This window comes from Strix uralensis, chromosome 4 (assembly GCF_047716275.1).
Source record: "Strix uralensis isolate ZFMK-TIS-50842 chromosome 4, bStrUra1, whole genome shotgun sequence".
Taxonomy (NCBI): Eukaryota; Metazoa; Chordata; class Aves; order Strigiformes; family Strigidae; genus Strix; species Strix uralensis.
Window position 1 is genome coordinate 129,729,997 of NC_133975.1, and position 24,335 is coordinate 129,754,331.

The 24,335-nt window shown below is 52.5% G+C and overlaps 2 protein-coding genes across 9 annotated transcripts in view; one reads left to right on the forward strand and one right to left on the reverse strand.

Annotated features, from left to right (window-relative positions):
- Positions 1 to 204: 204 nt before the first annotated feature.
- Positions 205 to 17,199, reverse strand: GPR137C (G protein-coupled receptor 137C). The gene is made up of 7 exons (XM_074869191.1): positions 16,796 to 17,199; positions 9,374 to 9,417; positions 8,391 to 8,619; positions 4,820 to 4,969; positions 4,131 to 4,253; positions 3,879 to 3,994; positions 205 to 2,904 (listed from the first exon to the last, which is right to left on the reverse strand). Exons 1-7 carry the CDS (start codon positions 17,162 to 17,164, stop codon positions 2,733 to 2,735), a joined length of 1,203 nt encoding a protein of 400 aa, XP_074725292.1. The 5' UTR covers positions 17,165 to 17,199; the 3' UTR covers positions 205 to 2,732.
- A 414-nt stretch (positions 17,200 to 17,613) lies between these two features.
- Positions 17,614 to 24,335, forward strand: part of TXNDC16 (thioredoxin domain containing 16) — a 42,256-nt gene continuing 35,534 nt past the window's right edge. Inside the window, exons 1-6 of one of the 8 annotated variants that reach the window (XM_074869198.1) lie at positions 17,614 to 17,792; positions 18,083 to 18,193; positions 19,564 to 19,836; positions 22,822 to 22,891; positions 23,554 to 23,780; positions 23,872 to 24,075. In XM_074869198.1, the coding sequence (XP_074725299.1) occupies positions 23,907 to 24,075 (169 nt within the window). In that variant the 5' untranslated portion in view covers positions 17,614 to 17,792; positions 18,083 to 18,193; positions 19,564 to 19,836; ... (1 more) ...; positions 23,554 to 23,780; positions 23,872 to 23,906. Of the gene's footprint in view, positions 17,793 to 18,082; positions 18,194 to 19,563; positions 19,837 to 22,800; positions 22,978 to 23,553; positions 23,781 to 23,871; positions 24,076 to 24,335 lie in introns of all 8 variants that reach the window. The other 7 variants (XM_074869194.1, XM_074869195.1, XM_074869196.1 and 4 more) reach the window with 7 other exon arrangements.

Below are 24,335 nucleotides of genomic sequence, written 5' to 3' on the forward strand. Positions count from 1 at the left end.
GCTGTGTCCAGCTCGGCCCTCAGAGCCCAACAAGAAGCAGCTTTAGGTGGTCACCAGCCACACCCGGGCTCCTGTGCTGGCCCAGCCGAGCAAGCCCCTGGCCAGGACAAAGGTGGGCTGCAGGATCACAGCTGGAGCTAGCCCAGCTGGCTCCCACGGCGAGCAAACCGCAGCCAGGCCTGCGGTGACCTAGCCCAGAAAGGGTTTTTGGTTTTGTTTTTTATTTCAACATAGTGCTTGGTTACAGTTTAGTGAAGAACAAATAGGTACATTCATTAGCCACAGCTTCCTGTTGCAGCCAGCTGGTGCCTGACTGCAAAGCCAAAAACACTGTTAAACCATACCAAAAAAAGTTTAATGAAAGGCAACTATGCATTAAAAAAGTCATTGTACTTCTCAGCTATAAATTACGTCAGTAAAACATGGGACCGGCCCCAGCAGGAGCGGTCAGAGTTTTGAAATTAACGGCCATCCGTACAAATGAGGAAAACTAAAAACACTTTGCCAGTCACTCACGAATACATCAGCAACGAGACTCACTGCCCCGACCTGCCGTCCGAATGCCAGGAAGATCGTATTGTTGGTGTGTGCTTCAGTGCAATACGAACAATGAGCCTGTAGCCCTTTAATTTTTTATTTTTTAATATTTTTTTTTTTTGCACTACCCTCCTTTCCCTCCAAAGAAAAAACTTAAAGTGCTCCTAGTGCTTTGGAATTTAAGCAAGAACAGGGGCTGCTAGCGTCACTTCCCATCTTTGGTGACTTATGGGAGAAGAAAGAAGGGCAGGGCAAAGCGCCGAGCCCAGCTCCTTCGTTAGCTTTGCCCTAAGTCAAGCGGCGCTGGAGACGGAGCAGCCTGTTTCCACACCCCAGCCCAGGGACAGAGATGGGTCCCTCACGCCCCGCAGAGCAGCCGGGAGAGCCCTGGCCATCAGGGCAGAGCTCTCTGCTTTCCCTAGAGCCAGAGGGATGTGCTCAAAGTTGCCATCTCAGAGCCTTCTCCAAAAAGCAGCAGCAATTGCTCCTTTTTTGTTGGGGTTTTTTTTTTTTTTTTGGGCCAGCAAGAGCAAAGCAGGTTGGCAGGGAGAGGCCCACAAGCCAGCACAGGAGACCACGCAGAGGGACGGGGCACTCTCAGGGTGACAAGTGACATCCAGCTCAGTACAAGCGAGGTGGGGGAGGAGGGAGGAGGACCAGACCCTACATGGGAGCACAAGGGAAGGGAGGAGCGGCCAGGGCTGCCCCCCCTGCTTGGGGTTTCTCTCACAGGTGGCTGTCTCGGGGTCCCTCTGGCCCCCAGGCAGCGCCATACAGCTCCATGCAGGGGTACATACCCTCCCCAGGGTCAGATTTGGGGTCAAACAGCAGTTAAAAGCAGTTCCAGGTGGGGTTGGCACTAGAGGTCAGAGCAGCTGCACTCCCTGGCCAGGGCCTCCATCCAAGCCCACTCACCCCACAGCAGGCTCAGGCCTAAGCCAGGAATAACATCAAACCTCATCTCCCGGAGCCTAGCGGAATAGGCCAGCCCAAGCTTGGCTATTTTGGTTAAAGAGAGCCAGAAAAACCTCCTCCCAGCCTGACCCAGCACCCTCCAAGCCTGTGCACCCCCCTGAGTGCACAAGAAGCACAAGGCCCCAAGCTCTGCCCTGGCTGCCCCCTCCCTCGGTGACAATAGGCCTCACCCCCACGAGCAGCCAGACACCCCCTGCTCAGCAGGAACCACCCCCCCAACAGCTTCACACTTCCAGGTTAAACCGCTTAGTTATCTGCTCAATGTAATTTAATACTGAGGGGGAAGAGGGGAGCCCCATGCTGGGTGAAGAGGAGGGGGGAGCAGGACTGCTCTCATCCCCCTCCCCAGTTTTCCAGGCCCTGTTCCTGCACACAGGCTGGTGCTGAGCCAGCTCCAGGCTTTCCCTGAAGGCAACAGCCTGGGGAGTCTCACCCCGTCCCATCCCTCTTCCTCCCCCACAGGCAAGTGGGTTGGTTACAACACAGCCATCTTAATGCCAGTAGGAACACTTGATCTCACCCTCCCAGGCCTCTGCTAGGCTACACTTTGAGCTCAGCTTTGAGCCCAGTCCTAGGTAGGCCAGTTCAGCCATCAGGTGAAGTGGGGACCAGCAGTCAGAGCAAGGCCACGTTCAGGCCAGCAGCCTGGGCCCTGCCGGGGGTGAATATGGCACAATCTGCTCCAACACTGAGGGCGGGAGGCCCTGCCCGTAAGATGCTCTGTTAACAGAGCTTCCTGCTCCCCAGTGAGTCAGGGTGCAGAGGACTTCACGGAACACCTCTTTGCAGGAAGACAGTGCCTCTCCCAGCTATGGATGTGCAATTAAAAGAGTAACTAGAACAGTCTCAGACCCAACACAGTCTGAGCAAGATTCGTTCCTTCCAAGTGTGCAGATAAAAGTGCAAATATGCATTTGATGTTTCTTTTCTAGTGAGGAAGCTCTGGTGCATTTAGCTGCCAACATCTTGAAGACTAGACCAAGAAAAAAAAAAAGCTTCCCGAGAGAGTTCAGCTTCACTTTGCTACATGGTACCTTAAAGTCACAGTTCTCTCGCTTACTGCCTGCAGCCGTAGGCTCAGTCCTGCTTACAGCTGCAGCAGGTAGTGGAATGTTTGTGTCGATGAGTTAGATGCTTCGGGGAAGAAGGAAAAGAGAAAACCAGGTTACAATCCTATACATGAATGCCACTTCTGGGAAGAAAGGGACCTCACAGCCTCTTCAGTTCTGTGGTGCGGGGCATGAGCTATGGTGATTATTCATCTCCGAGCCGCCTGCGGCAAAGAGCAAGGGGGCACCATCCGTAGCGGGTCCGCTGAGGTGGGGGCCCACTGCGTAGCTGTCGTTCCCTGCCAGGGACCCATAGCAGCCAGAGCACTGCGGGGTGGCCAAACTGGGAGGAGAGACAGAAAAAAAAAAACAAACAACAAAAAGACACAGACTCTTAGAAAGGAAGAATTTGGCTGTGGCCAGTCTCCACTACTAGGAGAGACCTCTGCTCCCAGCACTGATCTGGGAATCTGAGTCTGCATGAGCAGGCACAGCATCTCCAGGGAGCCTGGCTTGGATGAAACAGGCACAAGAGCAGCACCAAGGTCCTACAACACCCATCAGCGAGAGCCAGAACCTCTGAGCCCCCCCCCACTGCACCGCAGGGCAGGTGGAGTTCAGACCCCTGCGCAGCACGAGAGGGCTGCCAGGCTTCCCCTCGCAGTTTTGCTGGGGATACCTGCCCATTTAATGGCTTTAAACTGCGACAGGGGAGGTGCAGACATTAGGAAAAAAATTTTTCACAGAAAGAGTGGTCAGACAGTGGAATAGGCTGCCCAGGGAGGGGGTGGAGTCACCATCCCTGGGTGTGTTTAAGGGTCATTTGGATGAGATGCTGGGGGATGTGGTGTAGGGGAGAACTTTGTAGAGTGGGGCTGATGGTTGGACTCGATGATCCCAAGGGGCTTTTCCAACCTGAATGATTCTGTGATTCTCCCCCACACCAGGTGTTCCTGCAGAGCTTGGTCCCTTGGCCCTCCCAAGACTTCACCACCTCTCATTTTCCAGCAGAAAGACTCCACTAGAGGTCACCTAAGAGCCCAGGAAGGATCCTAGCAAGATCAGCCCTCCTGTCTGGAGCCACTGCGTGTTTCTGTGAGCACCCAGGGTGATACCCACTTCTCTGAGCTGGTCGCCTCTAATAAAAATAGCTCCTTGTGAGCGGCAGAAGGGAACAAAACCAAGCTCAGTCAGAAGGCTCCTTGTCCCATCCACCTTGCCCAAGCTGCACCATACACCAAAATTATTTTCCCCCCCTCACAGAGCTCTGTTGCTTCCACACAGGGCAGCAGGATGGCAGCCCAGCACAACGCTTACCCTCCTTCTCTGGCCCCAAGCCGTGACAAGTCATCATCGCTGTCGTAGCGCCTCGGATTGTCGAAGAAGTAGGCTCTGGAGCTGTAACTGTGACTATTGACCATCCCCGCAGGGGTCTGTTAAAGAAAAAAAAGGGTTAGGCCAGAAGGGAGATATTTCTTTCTAAAAGCCTGCCCCCCCACTAAGCCCAGGCACCTCGGGGCTCCTCCCCACACAGGGGTACTCAAGCTACAGCAGCTCGCTCAGGCCTACCAAGTTCTGACTCAGTCTCTGAGCCCTGAAGAACAACACCACGAAAGTGGTTGGCACCAGCTCCCAGAGGAAGAGGACCACTCCAAACACCACGTACTCTTCACTGCTCACTTCCACATGCACCTGAGGAGAAAAGTGAGAGGTCTCTGTAGAATTCTACCCATCAGCAGAGCTGCACAGCTCCCAAAGCTGGACATAGCACACAGCTTAGAACTAGGAACGCAGAGAAACCCTTAGGAAGGCAGGAGTCCCTAAGCCAGACCAGTGACCCTCACCTGACTGCTGTTACTGTTTTTAGTGAGATAGTTCTCTTCAGTGTGCTACCAGGGTACTGGTAGCTCCCTCCCCACGCCAACAACTCTCCCTTGCACACAGCCACGCCTCACTGAGCATTGCTTTTCTGCTCTAGTTGATTCGTTCCTCCTCTCCCCCAAAAGAAGAGTTGGCAGGCTAAAACCAAAGAGCACAACAGGGAATCCCCTCCCGGAGCAGCAGCCAGATAGAGGAACATTCAGGTTTGCTCTGGTGGAGAGAACAAGCAGGGCTTCTGAAGGCAGAAAGGCAGCTCGGCTGGGGTTCAGCTAAACAGACACCCCCACATCACCCCCTTTTCACTGACACATGTTCTCACAGGACAGCAAACTGCCTTTTGCTTTCCTAGCTCTGGATTAGGGGTCACAGCCACTCACCTTGTCTGAAAGGTTGTCCCAGCCATAGTTAAAAGGACCAGGAACATTGTCTGGAGATATGGCCACAGCTACCAGGTTATAGCAAGCCCTTGAGGAATACAGAAGGGCAACTACAGATCCCACCAGAATAGCCTGGCAGACAGATGTTCCCTATAACAGGAAAAAAAAAAAAACCAGTTTTAATACAAACCTTCCTGCAGAGCTGCGATTTCCCCCGACCCCCCTCTTAAACGCATGAGCAGCTGCGCAGGCAAGAATGACCTAGAACATTTGTGTGTTGTTGCTAAAATATTCAGAGCTAGTTAAGAGCTTTCTTGTGTGATGAGTTCATTGCGGCAGCAGAGCTGCACAGCCAGTGTCACCTGGGAGCAGGGAAGACTTGAGGCACAGGAACGTCCTTCTCAGAATCTTATCAGTTACAGAATCATCAAGGTTGGAAAAGACCTTGAAGCTCCTCCAGTCCAACCATGAACCTCACACTGACCGTTCCCAACTCCACCAGATCCCTCAGTGCTGGGTCAACCCGACTCTTCAACCCCTCCAGGGATGGGGACTCCCCCCCTGCCCTGGGCAGCCCATTCCAACGCCCAACAACCCCTTCTGCAAAGAAATCCTTCCTAAGAGCCAGTCTGACCCTGCCCTGGCGCAGCTTGAGGCCATTTCCTCTTGTCCTGGCGCTTGTTCCTTGGCTCAAGAGACTCATCCCCCCTCTCTGCACCCTCCTTTCAGGGAGTTGTAGAGGGCCATGAGGTCTCCCCTCAGCCTCCTCTTCTCCAGACTAAACCTCCCCAGTTCCAGCTTCAAGCTGGTGGTCTGGAGAGCCACCATCCCACCCACCACCTCACTGTGGTTGTCTCCAGAAAGCAAATTAACAACCACTAAGAAAATCTACTCATTGCTTCTACAGCAGAGCTGTCCACCCAGCTCATTCACAGTTCAGTACCCCGACACTGAAAACATTTATCTAGGAAAAGCCCAAATATTTGGGATGGGCAAGAAAACAGGCAGAAAAACCCAGCACCTGAAGCCCAGCACTGGTGTGGGACAAACCAGGCTCTGCTGTACACAGTGTGCTAAAGGGTGGTGGGATGTTGTGGCACCTCTGCCTCCCGCTAGCTGATGAAGAGCTTTCTCCAGAATGTTTCAGATGCAGGGCTGTCAGCAGGATAGCTGCATGAGGTACCTGAAGGTCACAGTACCCACCTTTCCTGGACAGCTAGTCAGGAGAAAAAGCCATTTGAAGACCTGCAAGTGTGTCCGTTTCTTTGCTAAATACATCCAGGAAGCCTTTTAATAGCTACTGGTAGCCACCAAGTCAGTAAGTGGGCAAACTGATCTCAGCAGCTGACTCACCTTTGTATTTAAGCTCAGCTCATTGACCTGCTCCACATCCAGCTCTATTTTCCTAGTTTTACAGCTCTTGAGCAAGGCAGTATCTTGGAAGAGGCAGCATAAAAGCACTGCTGCCAGGTAAGTGCCGGTGACCCCCCCCCCCCCCCCCCCGCCCCGAAGCACGAGAAGGCCGCCTGCTCCAGTGCTGTTAGCCAAGCCCTTGGTGCCTTGGTGTTCGGGCCAGCAGAGAAAGAGGCAGAAAGGCCAGTGAAGCGAGTCACAAGGACCACAGCACCGGATCTGGCTGTAGCCCAAAAGCACAGCTTCCTTCTCAAGTGTCAAATGGCTCAAACGTTCCTCCCTCCACCTTCCTCCCTCCCTTCAGCAGAGGCAGCAGCCTCACCGTGCCCCTCCAGCCTGGCTGTGCTGCTTTGAGTCAGCAGGTTCACAGCTGGAGGTTAGGAGGTAGAACCACCTTTTCTGGCATTTGTGTAACACTTCTGCTCATCCCCACCCTATTTTTTGCAGCTCCTCCACAACAGAAAGTCAGGGGGTGCCTCCGAGGCAGGGAAGGGAGACAGCATTTGAATGCAAGAGACCTTTACCAGACAGCCAGGTTGAGTATTCAACGCTGAGCAGGCTTCTCTAGAGCATGTTGTACAAGAGCACAACCCTTCAGGCACGTAACTAGAGGAAGTTACTGCATTCGTAAACCACTGCTGGCTGAACTTGATAAGTTAATTAGTGTCCAGAGCCAGTCTGAGCTGGATACCTGGCCCGTGCAAGCAGGGATGGGAGCAGGTTCTCAGCTTTGTCATGGCTCTTGTCTCGCTTCACATCACCTGGCTGCAACCTGCAGCCTCTCTGGGCAGCTGTCACCAGCTGGGCAACTGCTCCTGGCCGCCCGTGGCCACACACTCTGGGTTCTGGGCAACCACTGATGCTCTCTGCTGCTTAAGAGGCCCAGACTTCTCCTACAGAAAGCCTGAGCTTCAGCCTGCCAGCACAGCTCTGGCCACCCTCTCGACTTTCACTCAGCTGCCCTAAGAGAAGGGGCAACGGACCACAGACACTTTGGGGGGTCATGCCAGGGGCCTGCTAAGGAGCAAGGAGGTGCCTCCAGCCGACATGAGGCAGTTGTCTGGAGCCAGAATGTTGCTGCAAGGCAGCTTGTCGCCCTCTTCATCCTCTTCCTGAGGGGGCACAGAGCCACCCAACAACCTGCAGGAGCTCTAGGCTCTGGGCTGCCTCTCACCTGAGCCAGCATGGCAGGGCTTTAAGCCCATAATATATATTCACCCGATCAAGGGCACACTGGAAGTAAGGTCTCTGCAGGAGGCCAGAGCCCCTCCTTCTGACACCCAGAAAGAGGCAATTCTGAGGGTATGAGGTGAGGAGCTGTACTGCAGAGAAAAGGCTCAAAAGCACTAAGACAGGCAGCTGGCCTCCCTGAGCCTGTGCTCAGGTCCTCAAGTTCTGCCTCTAGATGTTCGAGACCACTGCCTGCCCTTCTCAACAGGCTCAGTCCCCACCCCAGGATCACTGCATTTGATAAGTGACATGGTTTCCCAGAGGAAGAGGAGGCAGCTCAAGTACACACTTAATCGCAGCCTACTGCCACACTAAAATGAGGCTGCTGGTGGCTTATCCACTTTCCTACCTGCTTGAGGAGAGTTGTGTGTGTTCAGACCCTCACCCGTCCTTCTGCCCTGGGGCAGGCCCTACAGCAACTTCTCCCTTTCTAGGATGCTCATCTCACCCAGGACAGTGAGCTCTGCCTCCAGCTCAAGCAAGCAGGCAGCTAAAGCTGGACTGCTGGGGGGATCCCCTTTGCAGAGAATTGTTATGTAGCTGCCAGAGATAACAATATACCGCAGACTTCACTGTCCTTAGTGACAATATACTGCAGAAATCTGCTGCTCTTGGAGAGCCCACTCTTCCAGTCAAACCCTAAATTATACTTCTAAACCTGAAAAGCATAAGCAGCTCCTAAGTCTCCTGTTGCGCCAGCAAAGCTGCAGACAATATATTCCCCTAAAACATGCAGGGTGTCTCGTTCCTACAGCAGGAGCACGTGCTTTGCAGAGGGAGAGGTGCAGAGCTGCCACCTCCACTCTGGAAGGAGTATTTGAGGAAGAGCAGCTGAGGTGCCACCAGGCCAGCATTGCTCTGAGTAAACACACACAGATCCAGTTGATGACTGTGCAGTTCCAGTTTAGTTTACGAGGCATTTCCCTACCTTAGACTCGAGGTAGACGTTCGCTGAAGACATCTTTCCTAGTTTGCACATGCAGCAAGCCAGCGAGATGGCACAGAGGATGAAGAGGCTGTCGTTGACTAGGGCACGGGCAAGGACCGTCCACCTCAGCTGGTTCTCCGGGACCTCACCGTGGATTAGCATTGCACAAGTTAAGTTCACAACTAAGAAGAGGAGGCTGGTAAATATGGAGCCCAGATACAACAGGACCCTGGAGAGATGGGGAGGGGGGGAAAAAAAAAAAAACCAATGGAGTTCAAGTCAGACAATTCTGGGGTTGTTCTCCACCACCCTCCGGTCTCATCAGGCAAGAGGACAGCTCAGTGCTCTTTTTGCTATGAAGTTCAGACATTCCAGCAAGCTTCGGTGGTTGTACTGACAGCCTGAGTCTGCAGAGTATTTGTTTGAGCTGCTCTCATAATGCATGAGCAGTGTAAGTAGTCATGAGTTACAAGACTCATCTTCTGACAGTCAGGTTCTTATCTTGCAGATTTTAAGTGTTGCTCTAGCTCTGCATTAACTTCAGTCAATAAGCTATGAGTCATCACAACCACTGCAACTTCTTTATTGAAAGCCACTGGAGCTTGCATTTTCCACTGTGGGTTTCCCTGGAAATGGTTAGGAAGCACCTGGGTTGCACAAACACAGGTCCCACTGACTGCTTGAGCCTTATCCTGCAGATCTTTTTGGGGGTGGGACAGCTCAGAACAACCTTCAGAGTTCATCTAGTTTGCCAGCAGCACCAGTACTGGGACACTGATGACATTTATAGAGGCTTTAGCTTCCTTGTTACCCGCTCAAGCTCCCAGTCCTGCTCCCAGGCACAACACTGATCCTTTGTCAGAGCACAGCTAGGCACGCCCTTAGCTCTGTTCAGTCTGGGGTCTGAAGTCCCGTTCCTAGCACTGCAGCATGAGTTCACCTTAAGCCAGCTTTGACAGTGATGTTAGAAAAGTATCACTTACTTGTACTTGTTGAATTCAGCTGCACATTTCACTTTGAATATGACCTAGGGGAAAGATTTGCACAGCATTACTTAATGTCACCTACAGTACTCCCTTAAACTTTGTAAAGATGTATACAACAGGGGAGCCAGCATCCAGCTGGACATCTTGAAAGACTTAAATGATCTGTTAGCACCAAGTCTTGCACTGGACCCACTTGGAAGACAGACTGGTACTCTTCTCACAGCCAAGCCCAAATGTAGGTGTCCAACAGACATAAGCATATTTAATAACCCATGTGTGACAGGGACTTTAACATTACACCTAAGGACTTCAAGAAAAGCAGGGAGTTTAGAGCTCAGTAGTCACCAAGATCATTCAAAAATACATCTCCTTAGCCCAATGTTCTGTGGTGCATATTTTAGGCCCTCAGTCATGCTTGATTTCCCTGTTAGAGAAGGCTGCTTCAGCTGCTGTGCTTTAGCAAGACAAATAGCTGATCTAAAATAGCCCTCTGGTATTGGATTATGGACCTGCAGGCTGTAACAAGCATCTGGAGCTCACAGCTCCTCCACCCATAAGATGTTCATAGGCCAAATACACCTGAGAAGTAACTCTGAGATGGTAGAAGTCCTCCAGAGGTGGAAGGCCCAGCCTGCCAAGTCACACAGCACACTGACAGACAAGTGTATTAGATGACAGTGGGTTATTTGCAGACTATTTCACTCTTCAAATCACCACACGCTCTGTCCAAGGGTGGATCTGGGTTCTGTGAATCTCCTCACCACCCAAGGTATTAGGAGACTCAAGCTGAAATGGGCACAAGAAGAACCAGTGCTTCAAAGCAAAGGCTCCCAGGCCTCTCCTCAGTCTGCAGAGGACTGAACCCCTCCCTGCACCCCCAGCCACACGGGTTGGGAAGGCTGGAGGAGAACCATCACCTCCTACTCAGTCCTACAGCTCTTTCCAGTAAGGCAGATGAGCTTCCCTGTCCCTCTGGGCTGGAGAGTGGCTCCTGCTGAAGCATACAGATGCAGGACTTCTTGCCTAAGGAAGGATGGACGGTTTAGGAAGGTGCAGACACACTCCCAAGTCACAGCTCAGGGCACAGGCAGCCGCTGGCAGAGGTCAGGACAAGCAGCATGCTGGCAGAGCTACATGGAACTCCCTTGTCACATGCCAATTCAGCACAGCCATGGAAGGAACTGGGTTTTGTCCTGTGAAAAAACACAGCTCCTGGTACAGACCCCACTAGGAAGGATCCCAGAGCTGATGTCACATCCAGTCTCAAAGTTCATGTCCTGACTACAGACTTTGAAGGAACTTGGGAAGTGGTAGAGAACCATCTAGCCAGATCCAGCAGACCTGTGGGGTCAGCACAAGCCCACAGTGCAATCACTGCCCAGGTGTGGAGGTTTAGTTTCACTGCTCCTGCAGGGAGTCCTCCCTGTCAGCTTCCAGCCTGTGGCTGCAGGGAAGGATCACTCATCTCTTACAAGGCACCCTTAGTTAGCTTTTTTTCTGATGGGATTTTTTGGCTCCTGCCTTCCAGCCAGCACCAAGGTAGCAATGGCACTCTAAAGCTTCAGAAATCAGGCTCCTGCCAGGAGGATTTCCAGAGACATTTCAGGATTTGAGGGTTGTCTGATCCATTGTAGTAGTTTCAATATTTGAAAGCCTTCCTACAGGGCATGGGACAGCTTCAGCCACCCTGTTCTGTGAGCCAGTTTCACTGTTGGGCTCCTCTGCCCCAGTCTGAGGGAGGATGAACTCAAGCAGTGCTTGGTGGGGAAGACAACACAGCACTTCAGCAGAGGGAGGCATCCAGCCACCGTGGCTGAGGGCACAGTACCCTGAGCAGTCTCTGAAACCCTCTATCCTGTTGTGCTGGCTTATACCAACCCAGAGAAGTACACTAGTGTGGCATATCCCACTCTGAGCCCCAAAGTTACAGGAAACCTGGGTGCTGGAAGGATCATGTGATGACTTCAAAACAGAAAAATCTTCTCCTCTGTCCTTAGTTTGCCTGTAGGCTACATTCAAGCACTTTGGGAGTGTCAAAACAGACATCAAGGACATCCAGCTGGGAAACCTCTTGGTTCAGCACCCATTTGTGCAGCATGGAAATCAATTTGAGGTATTTGTAGTTCTGCTCTGACTCCCAGAAGAGCAGTCTGTAACCACAGCCTCAGAACAGCAGTGCAAACAGAGTCCCTGGCTTGTCTCGCAGATCACCCTGGGTGAGAACAGCCCCTCAGCTGAGCAAGGAAATGCCACTGGCTAGCAGAAAGAAGATGCTGACTTCTGCAGCAGCCTTGTGCAAGACAGTGTCCCAAGACCCTCCCCTAGGGCCCAGGGGACTAAAGCACACAAAGCTGTCTCAGGGTTAAGACTGCAGTGGCAACCCGAGACTCACACTTGGACAGCTGCCATGAAAAGCAGCGAGAGACCACGGCACCAGTTTACACTTTTATTAGCCCCCAGCTATTTAGTCCTGTAACTTCAGGAAGAGAACAGGCATCACTATTTACAATGGTTTTAGTTCTTAAGACACGATAATTCATCTGAAGGTTGCTTTTTTTTTTGCAGGGCAGTAGGTGACACCAGTAGTGGTCACACTGCGTCTTTGGGTTCTTATCCTCAAGACAACCTTGCAAATCTTTCAGCATCGGACCAGCTTTGCTGCTTTCAGAGCCCAAGGATGGCTGAGGTAGAGGGTTCTGCTGTGAAGAAGCCAGTGAAGAGGTCAGGAGTGGTCCTGTTCTTCATAAAAACAGGAAATACAGACCCCTGCCCTCAAACAGGTGCATTCTGCCAAGTTGCTAGTAGCAACCCTTGCAAACTGAACAATTCCTTCAGTTCCTAGCTGAGACCAGCCCCAGAAGTCACACAGTTGCCTGATGAAGATAAGGAACAGAAGCCTCTGCTAGCCCCAGGCAGCAGGACTGAGAACATTTACTCCTAAGCAAGCCTTTTACAACAGTTAGGCAATACTCAGTTGTCTTTCTGGAGCCACAAATCCTTTAGGCACTTTGCATCAGCCACAGATTTGGGATGAAGAGCTACAGACCTCAAAGTCCCCAGCAATGCTGGAGGCTTTTGTTTTTGTGATGAGAGTGGACATGTTTCACAGAAATGAATACCTTGCTGACATCGCTGAGCCCAGAAAGTGAACTTTGCTAAGGGCATGTTCTCAGAGCATTGTTTAAGACAGACTCATCCTTTGGAGGTGTACTGGAGGTGTCACAGCTGCTAAGGTGACAGACACCATACCCCACAGACAGCTCTGAGGACCACTTTCAGTACCCGAACAAGCCAGGACCTTAGCCCTAACATTGAGCCTCAGACAGCACTTCAGCCTGGTTTTGGTACAGCCCTTCACAACAGATCTGAAAGATCCAGGAGAGCCAGAAACTTGTCACTGCCTGATGGAATCAAAGTCTCTTTTGCTCCATAAAGAAGACATGAGGCTGGGCTCTCCAAACAGAAGACCTAACCATGGCCTGCCTTGACATGAACAGTCCTCTCTCAGTTGAAAGCATCCAGACAGATTCCTTCTCTCACCACAGTCATTCAGCAGCGAGCATCGGAGCAGAGCATGGACTATTTTGGGACTATACCCCATAACAAGTGTTCAAGCCCCCACCCGCCCCTCAGAGAAATAGTTGGAACAATCTGTGAGGAGGATCTCTCACCATCCCCACTAATACAGAGATCAGACTGTGCCATCGTGAACACAGGGTACAACGTGGCTGTACCCCCATTTCCTCAAATAGCTGGTTGCTGACATGTTATTCAGGAACTGTGGGAATCATCGGCCATGGGACGGAGCAGTTTTGAGTTTAAGTGACCCCTTAGCAGCTGTTCCTCCGAGGCAGAGGGCACAGTGCTAGGCACCTGCTAGACAAGGATGGTGGAAGAGCACAAGAAGGGATGGAGGCTTTTCCAGTTTTCCATCTGAGAAGGCAGGAAGATACAGGACAGCAAGGACAAACAGCTCCCAGGCTGGATGCTCTTTCCATGCATGTCTGCTCCAGTGCAATTAGAGAAGCAAGGGATGAAAGAGGCTGATGTCATCTAATCAGATGGAGCACTTAAAAGAAACCCAGACAGGTTAAGGGTTATGGCCACGCCGGTCTGGCAGAGCCTCACCACTCCAGCAGAAGGACTTACTCATTGTTGCACCCAGCTGCTGACTCCTGAGTGAGATGAGGATGCCAAGTGTTCAAGAAGGTCTTTAAAAGGGTCAAGATGGAGGTTGTTGTGGCTACATTTCCGTGTACTGTGCTCCTGACCATGACCTGGGGGAAAGCAGGAACTGGCAGGCTCTTGGGAAAGGTAGCATTACTCAAGCAGATGTCTAGCTGGCAGCAGAGGAGCTATTCCAAAAGCAAGGCAGAGAAGCACCCTGGGTTGGATATCTGAGCCATGGTTCTGCCAGTTTGAGGCAAGATTGGGAGTGATCTGAGGAATTCTGACCTGAATGTACTGTGAACTCCAGATTTCCTGAAAAGGAACTATTACAAGCTGAAACAGAGAGGAAGAGATGCTCCCAAGCAAAAGGGATGATGTTCTAGGTAAAAATGAGGCAACAATAAAAAGAAACTATCCCCACCAAATAAGCATCCCACATGCATTTTGTCAAGCCTCCACATCCCCTCGGGAATCTCAGGGGCCAGGAAGGGATAGGAAAAGGTTAGCCTCTCCCCACAGAGAGGGGGAACATCAGGCAGTTTCATGAGTTTGACTTCCAGCCCCAGAACAGCCTGGAGTACAAAATAATGCCAGCCCTCCATGGGTTTTTGTTGTTTCCCAGAGTCCTTCCCCCACCCAGCACCAGTTCATCCTCAGCTTGTACATAGCCTGAGGAGCTCTGTAAATCAAGCAAGATTAGCTCAAATAACATAGCACAGGCCACATTTTCTTCCACTGCTTAGACAGATGCCATTTCTCCAGCATCTCCACAAAGGAGGCACTGTGTACAAAGACAATCAGCCGGGCCTTCAGCACAGAAGCAGCCTATGCTTTTATCTGAGGACATCTCAGACCAGGACACCCCCCCCCCCCCCCCCCCCCCCCGAGTAGCAGAAGCCCAGTGCCCTTCTACAAGTTGCAACCAACTGGCCCTTAAGAACTGGGAACAGACAGGCCCTCCACAGCAGGTTCTGCTTCAAGTCACACTTGTAAACACACCAGTCAGCTCTAGATCTTGAGCCACTTTGGCTCAGCTGCTGTGGTTCCACCATAGCTTCTCTCCTTCCTCCCGGTAGTGCCAATTCTTGGTTAATTATGCCCTAAGCCCCCTTAACACAACTCCTCCTGTGCTTTAAGGGAATCCTGAACACAGCCAAGCCAGGCACGTCTCAGGTAGCTACCAGCACATGGCCCCCTTCTGTCTAGAGACCAGTGGGATAGTTTTATCAGCCTGTTGCCCACGCAGAGGCCAAATATCACCACTCAGAATCATTTCTTTTGTTAAAATGGAAGCCAGACAAGCACCAAAGGCTTTCAGACCGTGTCACTGCACTTTCTCCAAACCTCTGGAGCTGCAGGCTTCGCCACCCACCACCTCCACGAGATCACCCACAAACACCACCAAGCACTGGACACCAGTCTGCTTGTGACAGCCAAGTGTCAGACCCTCTCTGTAACTAAGCATGTGTTCCCATTTTAATAAGTCATTTTATCCTTCCCCACTCTCGATTCTGAGCTCTTATTTCCTCAGACAGGATTTCCCTTGGCTCTAGGTCTTCAAGGAGAAAGAAACGGGGTATATTCAGCCAGAGCCCACAGAACAACAGATACCGTGGGAGTAAGGGAAGCCTGAGAACCTAACTGAATTTACTTTGCTGTTCTTTAAAGGAGCCTTTTAATAAGCCTACAAAGAGGGAAATCTGCTGTCAAGTCCAGTGACAGAGAAAACCAGAAATCCAGCCACTTTGTGGTACCAGAACATGGGATCCCTTCCTCAGCTTGCATTTCAAGGGACACACAAAAACCTCCTGGCTGGAGCAATTGGTAGGGCAGGCTCCCTTTAACAGACAAGATGGATTATGCACACTATGCACCATTTGTTATTTTGCTGCCACTCGATCGGCAGCATACCTAACCCCGACAGCTTTTGCAACGGGCAGTTTCCAGGTGTTTGTGGCAGAAGGGCAAGAACCAAAACAGCTGAACAACCCAATTGCTCCAAGTCTCACATTATCATGTGAATGTTGATGTCCTCGGGAAAATGAAATCATAACTCCCATCGGTGACACATCGGAGCGATGGAGCGATTTCGCTGTGTGTTAGCGATTCCTTTGTGAGGCTGGCGAACAGCTGAGAGCTGCAGAGCAAAGAATCTGAACAACAACAACAAAGCTGGAAGGAAAGTACTGCCTATTTATGAAACAAGTCACCAAACTGGAAGGCAGGCAAGCAAAGGGCTGCTCACAAGAAACTGGAGCAGAAACAAAATATTCAGAGGAGGAAGGGGTGGGGGGAGCCACGGCTTTGAAAGATAGAGACAAGTGAAAGGACTAGAGAAAGGAGGATTAAAAAAATAAATCGCAAAACAAGTGATGGGAAAGCCAGGAAAGAAGGAACACAGCTCAGCAACAATAACAAGCAGGTCCGCACTGTCCCAGTAGCAATCATTGTGCGAGGAGGGGGCCCACCTCTCCAGCCCCAGGCTGTTGTCTGTGGAGGCAGAGGGATTTTGTCTGACAACAAGCTGCAGAACAACAAGCCCAGTTCACAGCGGAGCAGAGAGATGGAGAGAAGGAGGGAGCGCAGCAACAATAGCAGAAGAGGCTCTAGCTGGTGACGTAATGGTTGGCATCACTCCAGGCCAGAGCAGCCCCTGCTGCTGCCACTTTCTGGTCCCCTTTAGAGAAGGGGAATCAATTAAAAACAAGATGCAAAACAGTCCCCCAAGAGATCCCCGTGGCTCTGCCACCCCTTGCAGGGTTGCAAAGAGGAAAGCCCCACCCGGGAGCAAGGCACATCTCTGCACCCCCCACCCCCAGATTCAGGGCATGTGCCTGTTTCCCCCTCCCCACGCCACCCCACAGAGGCTGCATTCACGGCACACCCCTGCACCCCACCACCCTGTCACGAGGATTCAGGGCACACTTTTTGCTCACACACACACTCCCCACCACCACCCCACCCCCAAGCCTAGATTCAGGGCATAATCTCTGTGCCTCCCCCCCAAGCCCAAAGGCTACATGGAGGGCAGATCTCTCAGCACCCTCTGCCACCGAGCCTGGTCAGGGCACACCTCCACACACATCCCTCCTCACTCCACCCCACCCCAAAGCCTTGGCTTTCGGGGGACACCTCTGCGCACCTCCAAGTTTGGGGGGAGGGGGGGTGGCTGAAGAGGAGCCTTTAGCCCCTGCGTCCTGCAGGGTGGGGGTTTGGTGTGTCCCCTCCCCCTCAAAGAAAAAAACTTACCTCAGCGAAATAGAGGTTGAGGAGGCAGAGGCTGGAGAAGAGCAGGCAGCCAGGCAGGCAGTAGAGGAGCCAGTGGGCGAAGGGCTGCTGGAGGCGGAGGGCCTGCAGGGAGTTTTGCAGGTAGAAGGAGAAGAGGGTGGTCCTGAGGGCTGCCCAGAGCAGGCAGAGGAAGAGGCAGAGCGTGTGGTAGCTCAACCGCCGCTCCCGGTAGTAGAGGAGCAGCCAGAGCTGCAGGTAGGCGAAGAGGAAGAGGGCGGCGTAGAGCGCCGTGTGGAGCACGGTCAGACCCAGCTCCACCGCGTAGGGCACGGCGGCCCCCTCAGCCAGGGCCGCCCCCTCAGCGAGGGCCGCCGCCTCCGTCGCGCTCATGGGGCAGCGGGAGGCAACGGCCCGCCAACGGTCGCCGCGCCCTCCCCTCCCCTCAGCCCCGGCTGGACACCCCCATACAACAAAGGGGAGCACCCCCCCCACCTCTTTCTCCCCTCACTTCTCCCCCGCCGCCTCTCTCGCCCGCCCTCCTGGCTGCGCCGCCCGCCCGCCCGCCGCCAAACAACTCTCTGCCGGGGACAATCAGCTGAGCCCGATTATTTGAGGCGCTCGCTCCTGACAGCGCGCGCTCCCCATTGGCTCCCCGCCGGCCCGCCCCCACCGCGCCCATCCGCCCCGCCGAGTGGTCGCCGCCGCCTGTCACTCACGGGCCGCCCCCGCGGGTCGCCTCTTTGCTTCTTGGGTTGACGCCGCCGCCCGCTTCCCTCCGCTCTCCCGCCCCGCGGGCGGGAAAGGCACCGCCCGCCTGAGGGCGGGGCGGGCGCGCAAGGGCAGGCTGAGGGGTGCGCGGCTGTAAACGGGGGAGCCCCCAGCAACTGGGGGTGTCCCCGTCCCCGTCCCCCCCACCCCGCAGCAATAGCGGCAGGGAGTCTCCGCCTTGAGCGGTCGGCGCTGGGGTTCCTGTAGGAAGCAGAAGAGTTTTCCTGGAGGGGTCCCCGGAGCTGTCGGTGTGTGTGTGGGGGGAGGGGGGGGCGGATTTGGGCACCCCCAGAAGCCTCCGTGGGTGTGCGGGAAGAAGCCCCACGGGGGGTTGGTCTCTGGTGGCCTGGGGGATGTCCCAAGTGTAGCTCCGAGGCTGTTCTCTATGGGCAGGTGTCCCTATGGCTGTAGGGAAAACTCAGGGGTTGTAACAGCCAGGGGGGCGCTTCGGGGACACCCACAACCGAAAGAGCTTGGGGCTCTGAGATCCCACCGCTGCAAGGGCCGGACAGGCACAGCTTTATTTTTTTGGCATCCCAGATTCTCCAGCCGTACAGCCAGGCCGCCCACCCCAAAGGTCGAGGGGAGACCTCGAGGCGTGACGCTCTCCTAGCAGCCGTGGTGGAGGGACGAGGACTTCAAGCCACCCAGGTAGGTGACACCCCTAAGCTATGTGGGAGGTAGCTCAGCAATCCACCCCATTGCCAGCTGCTTTCCAGGGACTTTTGGGGGGCTGGTTCCCAGGGATGGACTAAATGGGGGCAGTGGGGCAGCAGCAGCGGGCGATGCTGTGCATGGGCATCGAAGCGCTCCTCTCCCATTGTCCCTCCTGCAGCCTTGGCTAGTAAGCGAGGCCCAACGGGGCTACTGGGTGCTGGGAAGTGGGACCTGGAAGTGAAAATGAAAGTGAAACTCTCCAGGAAGTGAAAGCAGACAGGGCAGCTGCAAAAAAAAACCCAGAGAGGCAAAGCACACTAGGCAACGAATGGGCTGGGATGTGTTGTGATGTTGATGTGTTTCCCACCTCTGCTGATGATCCTTGAGAAGGATCCCTGCGCTGCGCAAGGTGCTGCTCCCGCACCTCACTCCGTAGGCACCCTCGTCCCTTGACTGCAGGCCCCTATCTTTCATTTGCACTGAAAATCAGGCACGTCTGGTGCAGGGAAGGAGAGGCTGTGGCGCAGAGCGGAGCTCCGTTATCATCCGACATGGTGTGCCAGATGTGCCTCCAGTCTCGTGAGCTGCCCCGGCACAGATTTGCTCCGCGGGCTGATTACACAGCAATCTGCAATGTCCTTAAAACGCTGCTGGTTGAAAAGTGCCTGTGCACAAAAGGCCTGGCAGCGTTCCGGCTTGAAACAGCGTTTGTGGATAAAATGCAGGATAAATACCTCTGCAGCGAGGCTCTGGTTTCTGGCTGGAAGCAGTTCATGAGTCTGTTGTGACTCCTGGCATCGCAGCCTGGCTGGGAGGTTTGTTGGGGTGTCCAGCACGATGGAAATGTCTTCCTGCAGCTGTAGGGTCATGGCCACGGTGACACATGATGCGGGGACACGGTTGCAGGGGCCTCGCGGTTGTGGGTTGCAACCCCTGGCTCCATTGGCTGCTTTCCGAAGATGAGCAGGGAAGGGGAACATGTAGTGAAAAATATGCAAAATAATGCAATATCTGGTAAGGAAGTGAGGTTATTGCTGAGCAGCCATAGGATTCCATAAAACTAACACATAACCTCACCCAGGGAAAAAAAGGACTTAAATATTGCTTGACATAAGCAATATTTCAACAGTTGTCAGCAGTATGTGTCAACAATTGTCAGGCATGTGACTTGGGGCTGTGTGGTCTTTTGATGAATTAAAAACCTGCAGGGCAAACCTCGCCCCTCCCAGGCAGTGAAGTGGCTGCAGGGTGACATTTTCCCATGGTGGCTTGTCACCAGAGAGTCAGTGTCATCCAGATATGCTTCAGTGGGATCCCAAGGATGCTTTCTTTGGCCCTGAAGAGCCCATTTATTATCTCTACAGCAGAAAAGAAATTTGCAGACAATACAGCTGTTGGGACAGCTTCCATCTTCGGACAAGTTGGCTGCAAGGAAGTTGGATGCGTTTGGGAAGGGCTTATTGGTCGGGAAGTGACGTGTGACTGGAAGGATTCACGTGGCTCTGCAGAGCAGAAAGCTGGAACAGAGAGCTTTTCAGGGAGTTTTTCTGTATACCCTAAAGGAAACCTGTCTGCATGGTCCAAAGTGCCTGAGCCATCAGTGTTATGCTCTTCCGTGCATTTTTCAGCAGCAGCAGGTATGTTTGTGCTGGGGCATCCAGCCATGCCAGGGAGAGTGCTTTCAGCCTGTTTAGCCTGCTGTAGCTAAGGGGTTGAGTCAGCCCCACGTGGATTTGGGGTCTGTTATCACAGAATCATAGAATGGTTTTGGTTGGAAGGGACCTTAAAGATCATCCAGTTCCAACCCACAGCCGTGGGCAGGGACACCTTCCACTAGCCCACGTTGCCCAAAGCCCCATCCAACCTGGCCTTGAACCCTTCCAGGGAGGGGGCAGCCACAGCTTCTCTGGGCAACCTGTGCCAGGGCCTCACCACCCTCACAGGGAAGAATTTCCTCCTTACATCTAATCTAAATCTCCCCTCTGTCAGTTTAAACCCATTACCCCTTGTCCTATCCCTACACCCCTGATCAAGAGTCCCTCCCACCTTTCCTGTAGCCCCTTTAAGTCCTGGAAGTTAAGTTATGTGTCCTCCCTGCCAGCAAATTTGGGAGGGCAGCACACTGGTTAACTGCTGCCAGAAGGGCATGAAAGGCAGGCGAGCACGCTGCCAAAAAACTGTACCAGCTGGGTGCGGATGAATGTCCTGCTGCAACAAAAGGCCTGATCTGTGTCGATCATCACAGGAGAGGTTGAAGTGACTCCATTTAGGAGTGTCCAAAATGCCCCTGGTTTAGCAGCATCTACCTAGGGAGTTAAAACTTGCCAGCTGAGGGCTCTGCAGGCTGGAAGATACTGAGAGAATGAGATAAAATGAACCGGAAGCAGCAGTGTAATGTACTTGAACCAGACATAAAGTGTAGGTTTTTTGCAAGAAGGTAATTGATCACCAGGAGGAAAATATCCTGCTGAGGGGTGTGGGAGATTTTACATCACTGGTGTTTAAGTCCAAGTCGGCGGTGTTTCTCCTGAGTTCAGGGAGGCCCATGAATGATGGAGATGGTACCCGGCTGGCTGTGCAGTCCACAATTCCAGTGGGACAGTGGTTCTTCCTTGTCTCATGAGTCTTAAAAGCATCACCCTCTGTTGAATGAGATGTGCTGCAGCTTCCTTGATTACTGGGTTCAGTTTTGGGCCCCTCACTACAAAAAGGACGTTGAATAACTCGAGTGAGTCCAGAGAAGGGCAACGAAGCTGGTGCAGGGTCTGGAGCACAGGTCTGATGGGGAGCGGCTGAGGGAACTGGGGGGGTTTAGTCTGGAGAAGAGGAGGCTGAGGGGAGACCTCATCGCCCTCTACAACTCCCTGACAGGAGGGTGCAGAGAGGGGGGATGAGTCTCTTGAACAAAGGAACAAGTGCCAGGACAAGAGGGAATGGCCTCAAGCTGTGCCAGGGCAGGGTCAGACTGGCTCTTAGGAAGGATTTCTTTGCAGAAGGGGTTGTTGGGCGTTGGAATGGGCTGCCCAGGGCAGGGGGGGAGTCCCCATCCCTGGAGGGGTTGAAGAGTCGGGTTGACCCAGCGCTGAGGGATCTGGTGGAGTTGAGAACGGTCAGTGTGAGGTTAATGGTTGGACTAGGTGATCTTCAAGATCTTTTCCAACCGAGATGATTCTGTGATTCCTCAGTAATAAATATTGGGGGTCTGTGAGGCAAGGGGTCAGGGAAAGCAGCTGTGAACACAGGGGTGATGCAGGGATCCCAGCCTGTGGTTACAGCTGGGGGATTCCCAAGCAGAACTGATGTGGCACAAGCAATTTATGCCAACACAGAGTTTGTGCTGGGTGTCTTTGATGTATTTGGTCATCTACAGTGACCTTAACCACCTTGCCTACCTCTGCCTTGGAGGTATGACAGTGAAAACATGAGCCAGGTCTTGCATACCATCTATGCTGTGCTTAAGCCCCATGGCCTGTGGGCTTAAGGTTTCCCAGCAGTGACACAGAGCTGGTTCACACCTCCCTGGTATTTTCACACATCTCTGGTAATCCTGCAAGTGGCTGCGGTACAGGATTCTGGCTGTTTCCAGCCCTATGGTGTTAATTTTCCACTGATGGAATAGAGGTGACAGAGGAAATGACCTAAAAGCTGACTATTCGAGTCTGGATTGATGGGGCACAGAGGGAAGCTGCTGGGCAAGTCGGAGTAATGAGGAGGTGAGAGGACATGAGTAGGGAAGGAATAAGCACGCATTTTTGTGTCAAGGGTGAGAAAAGGATGAGGAGGAGAGGTGTCGAAGGTGGTGGGACAGAGTGAGGGGTCGTGGTGGGGCAGACAGGGCTGGCTTTGGGAGAGCTGCAAGGAGAAGAGCAGCAGTCACACAGGGATGTGGAGAGGGCAGAAGGTGGATGCTAGAAAAACTGCAAGAGCCAGAGGAGACATGGAGAGAGATCAGGGCTGGGTAGAGGCTGGAGTTGTGTTTTGAACTGCCGGTTCATTGTACTCCAGATATAATGCTGTGAAGTCTTTGAGTCAGTGGAGGCCGCTCCTCTCACCTCCTTGACAGTAAGCTCTCCAGTTTGACCTGGGCTGGTTCCCACATGCCAGAATTGAGTTTATTTTTCCACCCCACTGTAGCCAAGTTTGTCATTTAATAAACGTTGCCCCCCCTCCCTGATCTCTGTCCCCTCTGTAAGCCAGAGGAACAGATGGGAGTGCAAAGGACCAGAAATGCCTGGCACTTCCCAAAGCTGGAAAGGAGAGTTGAAAAGAAAAAAAATTCATGCCTTTCTCAGCCCTGTCTTTGTTCCTTTGTGCCATTCAGGTCTGATCCAAATACCTCACCTACATGAGAGGGAGCCTGTGGAGGTTGAGCATGCCTGGCTGTCACTAACTCCTCGCTCTTGGAGCAAGGCAGAGGGACTTTGCCTGCTTGTTTTTGAGCATTTGAGTTTGGGTTCATCACAGAGCAGCGATACTGAGCTGACAACATCTGACAGGGTGTTGGAGGGAATGACAGATCATGGACACAGGGGTGTTTGTTGACGAAAACAGCTGCAGCTCATGATGCAAAGCAAACAGCTTCTATGTGGCTTCAATTCCAGCTTTGTCTCTTTGTTGACCAGGAACCAGCCAAGCTCCAGCCCGCTCAGCAGCAAAGACCAAGACCTGAAGAGCAGGCTGCGAAGGAATCTGGTATTAAACAGGGGAGTGAAGTGGGAAGAAGGTGTTTTCTCCTCCTGTAGTGGTTGTTCACATGAAGAAATCCTGAGCCCTGTAATGTGAGCAAGAAGAGTTAAAGAGCTGTGGCAGGGCAGCCTGGGGAGGGCTGCTGGTGAACCCTGGCAGCAGGCTTGCACGCTCGGTCTTTGCTCCGTTCTCTGAAGCGTCTCCCAAATTTCTTTGGCTCCTCTCCTAACCAGCTCCATGTGGAGATCTGGTGTGGAAGGGAGACCGCCAGGACTGCCCTGCAGCCTGGTGTGAGTCATGGGTCATGGTCATGGTCATGGTCATGGGTTTTACTCCTGTGTGCCACTAATGTCAGAACATGAGGCTGGACCAAGCAAGGCAGGACAAGCCCGAGGAGTTTGCACAAACCCCTCTCCCATTTGGTGTAGCTGAAACCTCGAACAGTGGAGAGATGGGGCAGGCACTGGGAGAGGGCTCCTGAACCTCCCCGCATCATTTGGCACTGTCTGAAGTGAGGAATATGGGCCCCCACCTCTTTTAGTGACACTTATAATGCTAGTGGAGGCCTCAAAGCTTTTTAACAAGAATTGATACAGCCTGAGTAGGGTTTTTTTATATGATACTGTTACTGTTTTCTGCCTGTACATGTAATTTCTGTTTGACTCAAGAAAAAAAAAGGAGGGAAGAAAACCAGCCCTAAACTGCAAGCCTTGAGCATCTGTGCACTTGCAGATACCTCTCAGAGGGAAGAGAACGGCCTTTGCTGTCATCTTTACAGTTGTCTGAATCACCTGCTGTTCTAGTGACTAATTCATAACATCCTCGAGATGTTTGTGTCACATCTGGAAGTTACAGTCATGCTGCATCTACCTAAACAGAAGACACTCATATATATGTATGTGTATATATATATAAAACAGAAGACATATATATGTCTGTGTATATATATATAAAATATAAATATGTTTTTGATTTTTTTTTCCCAGTTGTGACTCTCCCATGCCTGTAGCTGATAGCAGCCATGTCAGCCCAAAAGGACAAATGGGTTTCTTCCTTCTCTTTCCTGCTCTTCTGTGCTTCCTCCATCCCAACATGGGGAAGTGCAAGGCTGCTGCAGGAGCTGAGCCCCCAGGAGTACTTCGGTAGCTTGCAAGCCGGCAGAGCATCCCTGGCTTATTTCAGCCATAACGGTATGTATTTAACAGTATGCGTTTACCTCAGCCTGGGTTTTCAGCAAAGAATTGTGTGAGGGTGTGTGTGAAAGTAGAACAATGAAGAGGCAATTCTTGAGATTTTTAAGCCCAAAGTGATTGGGAAGAGCCGGGCGAGCTCAGCTGGCAAATGTGTGTTTGCAGACCTCCAAGTGCTCCTGATAGGCTGAGACCTCTTGGGGCGGGATCTTTCCTGGCTGTGTCCCCAGGCACGCTCCTTCAAACCTCTTCATTAATTT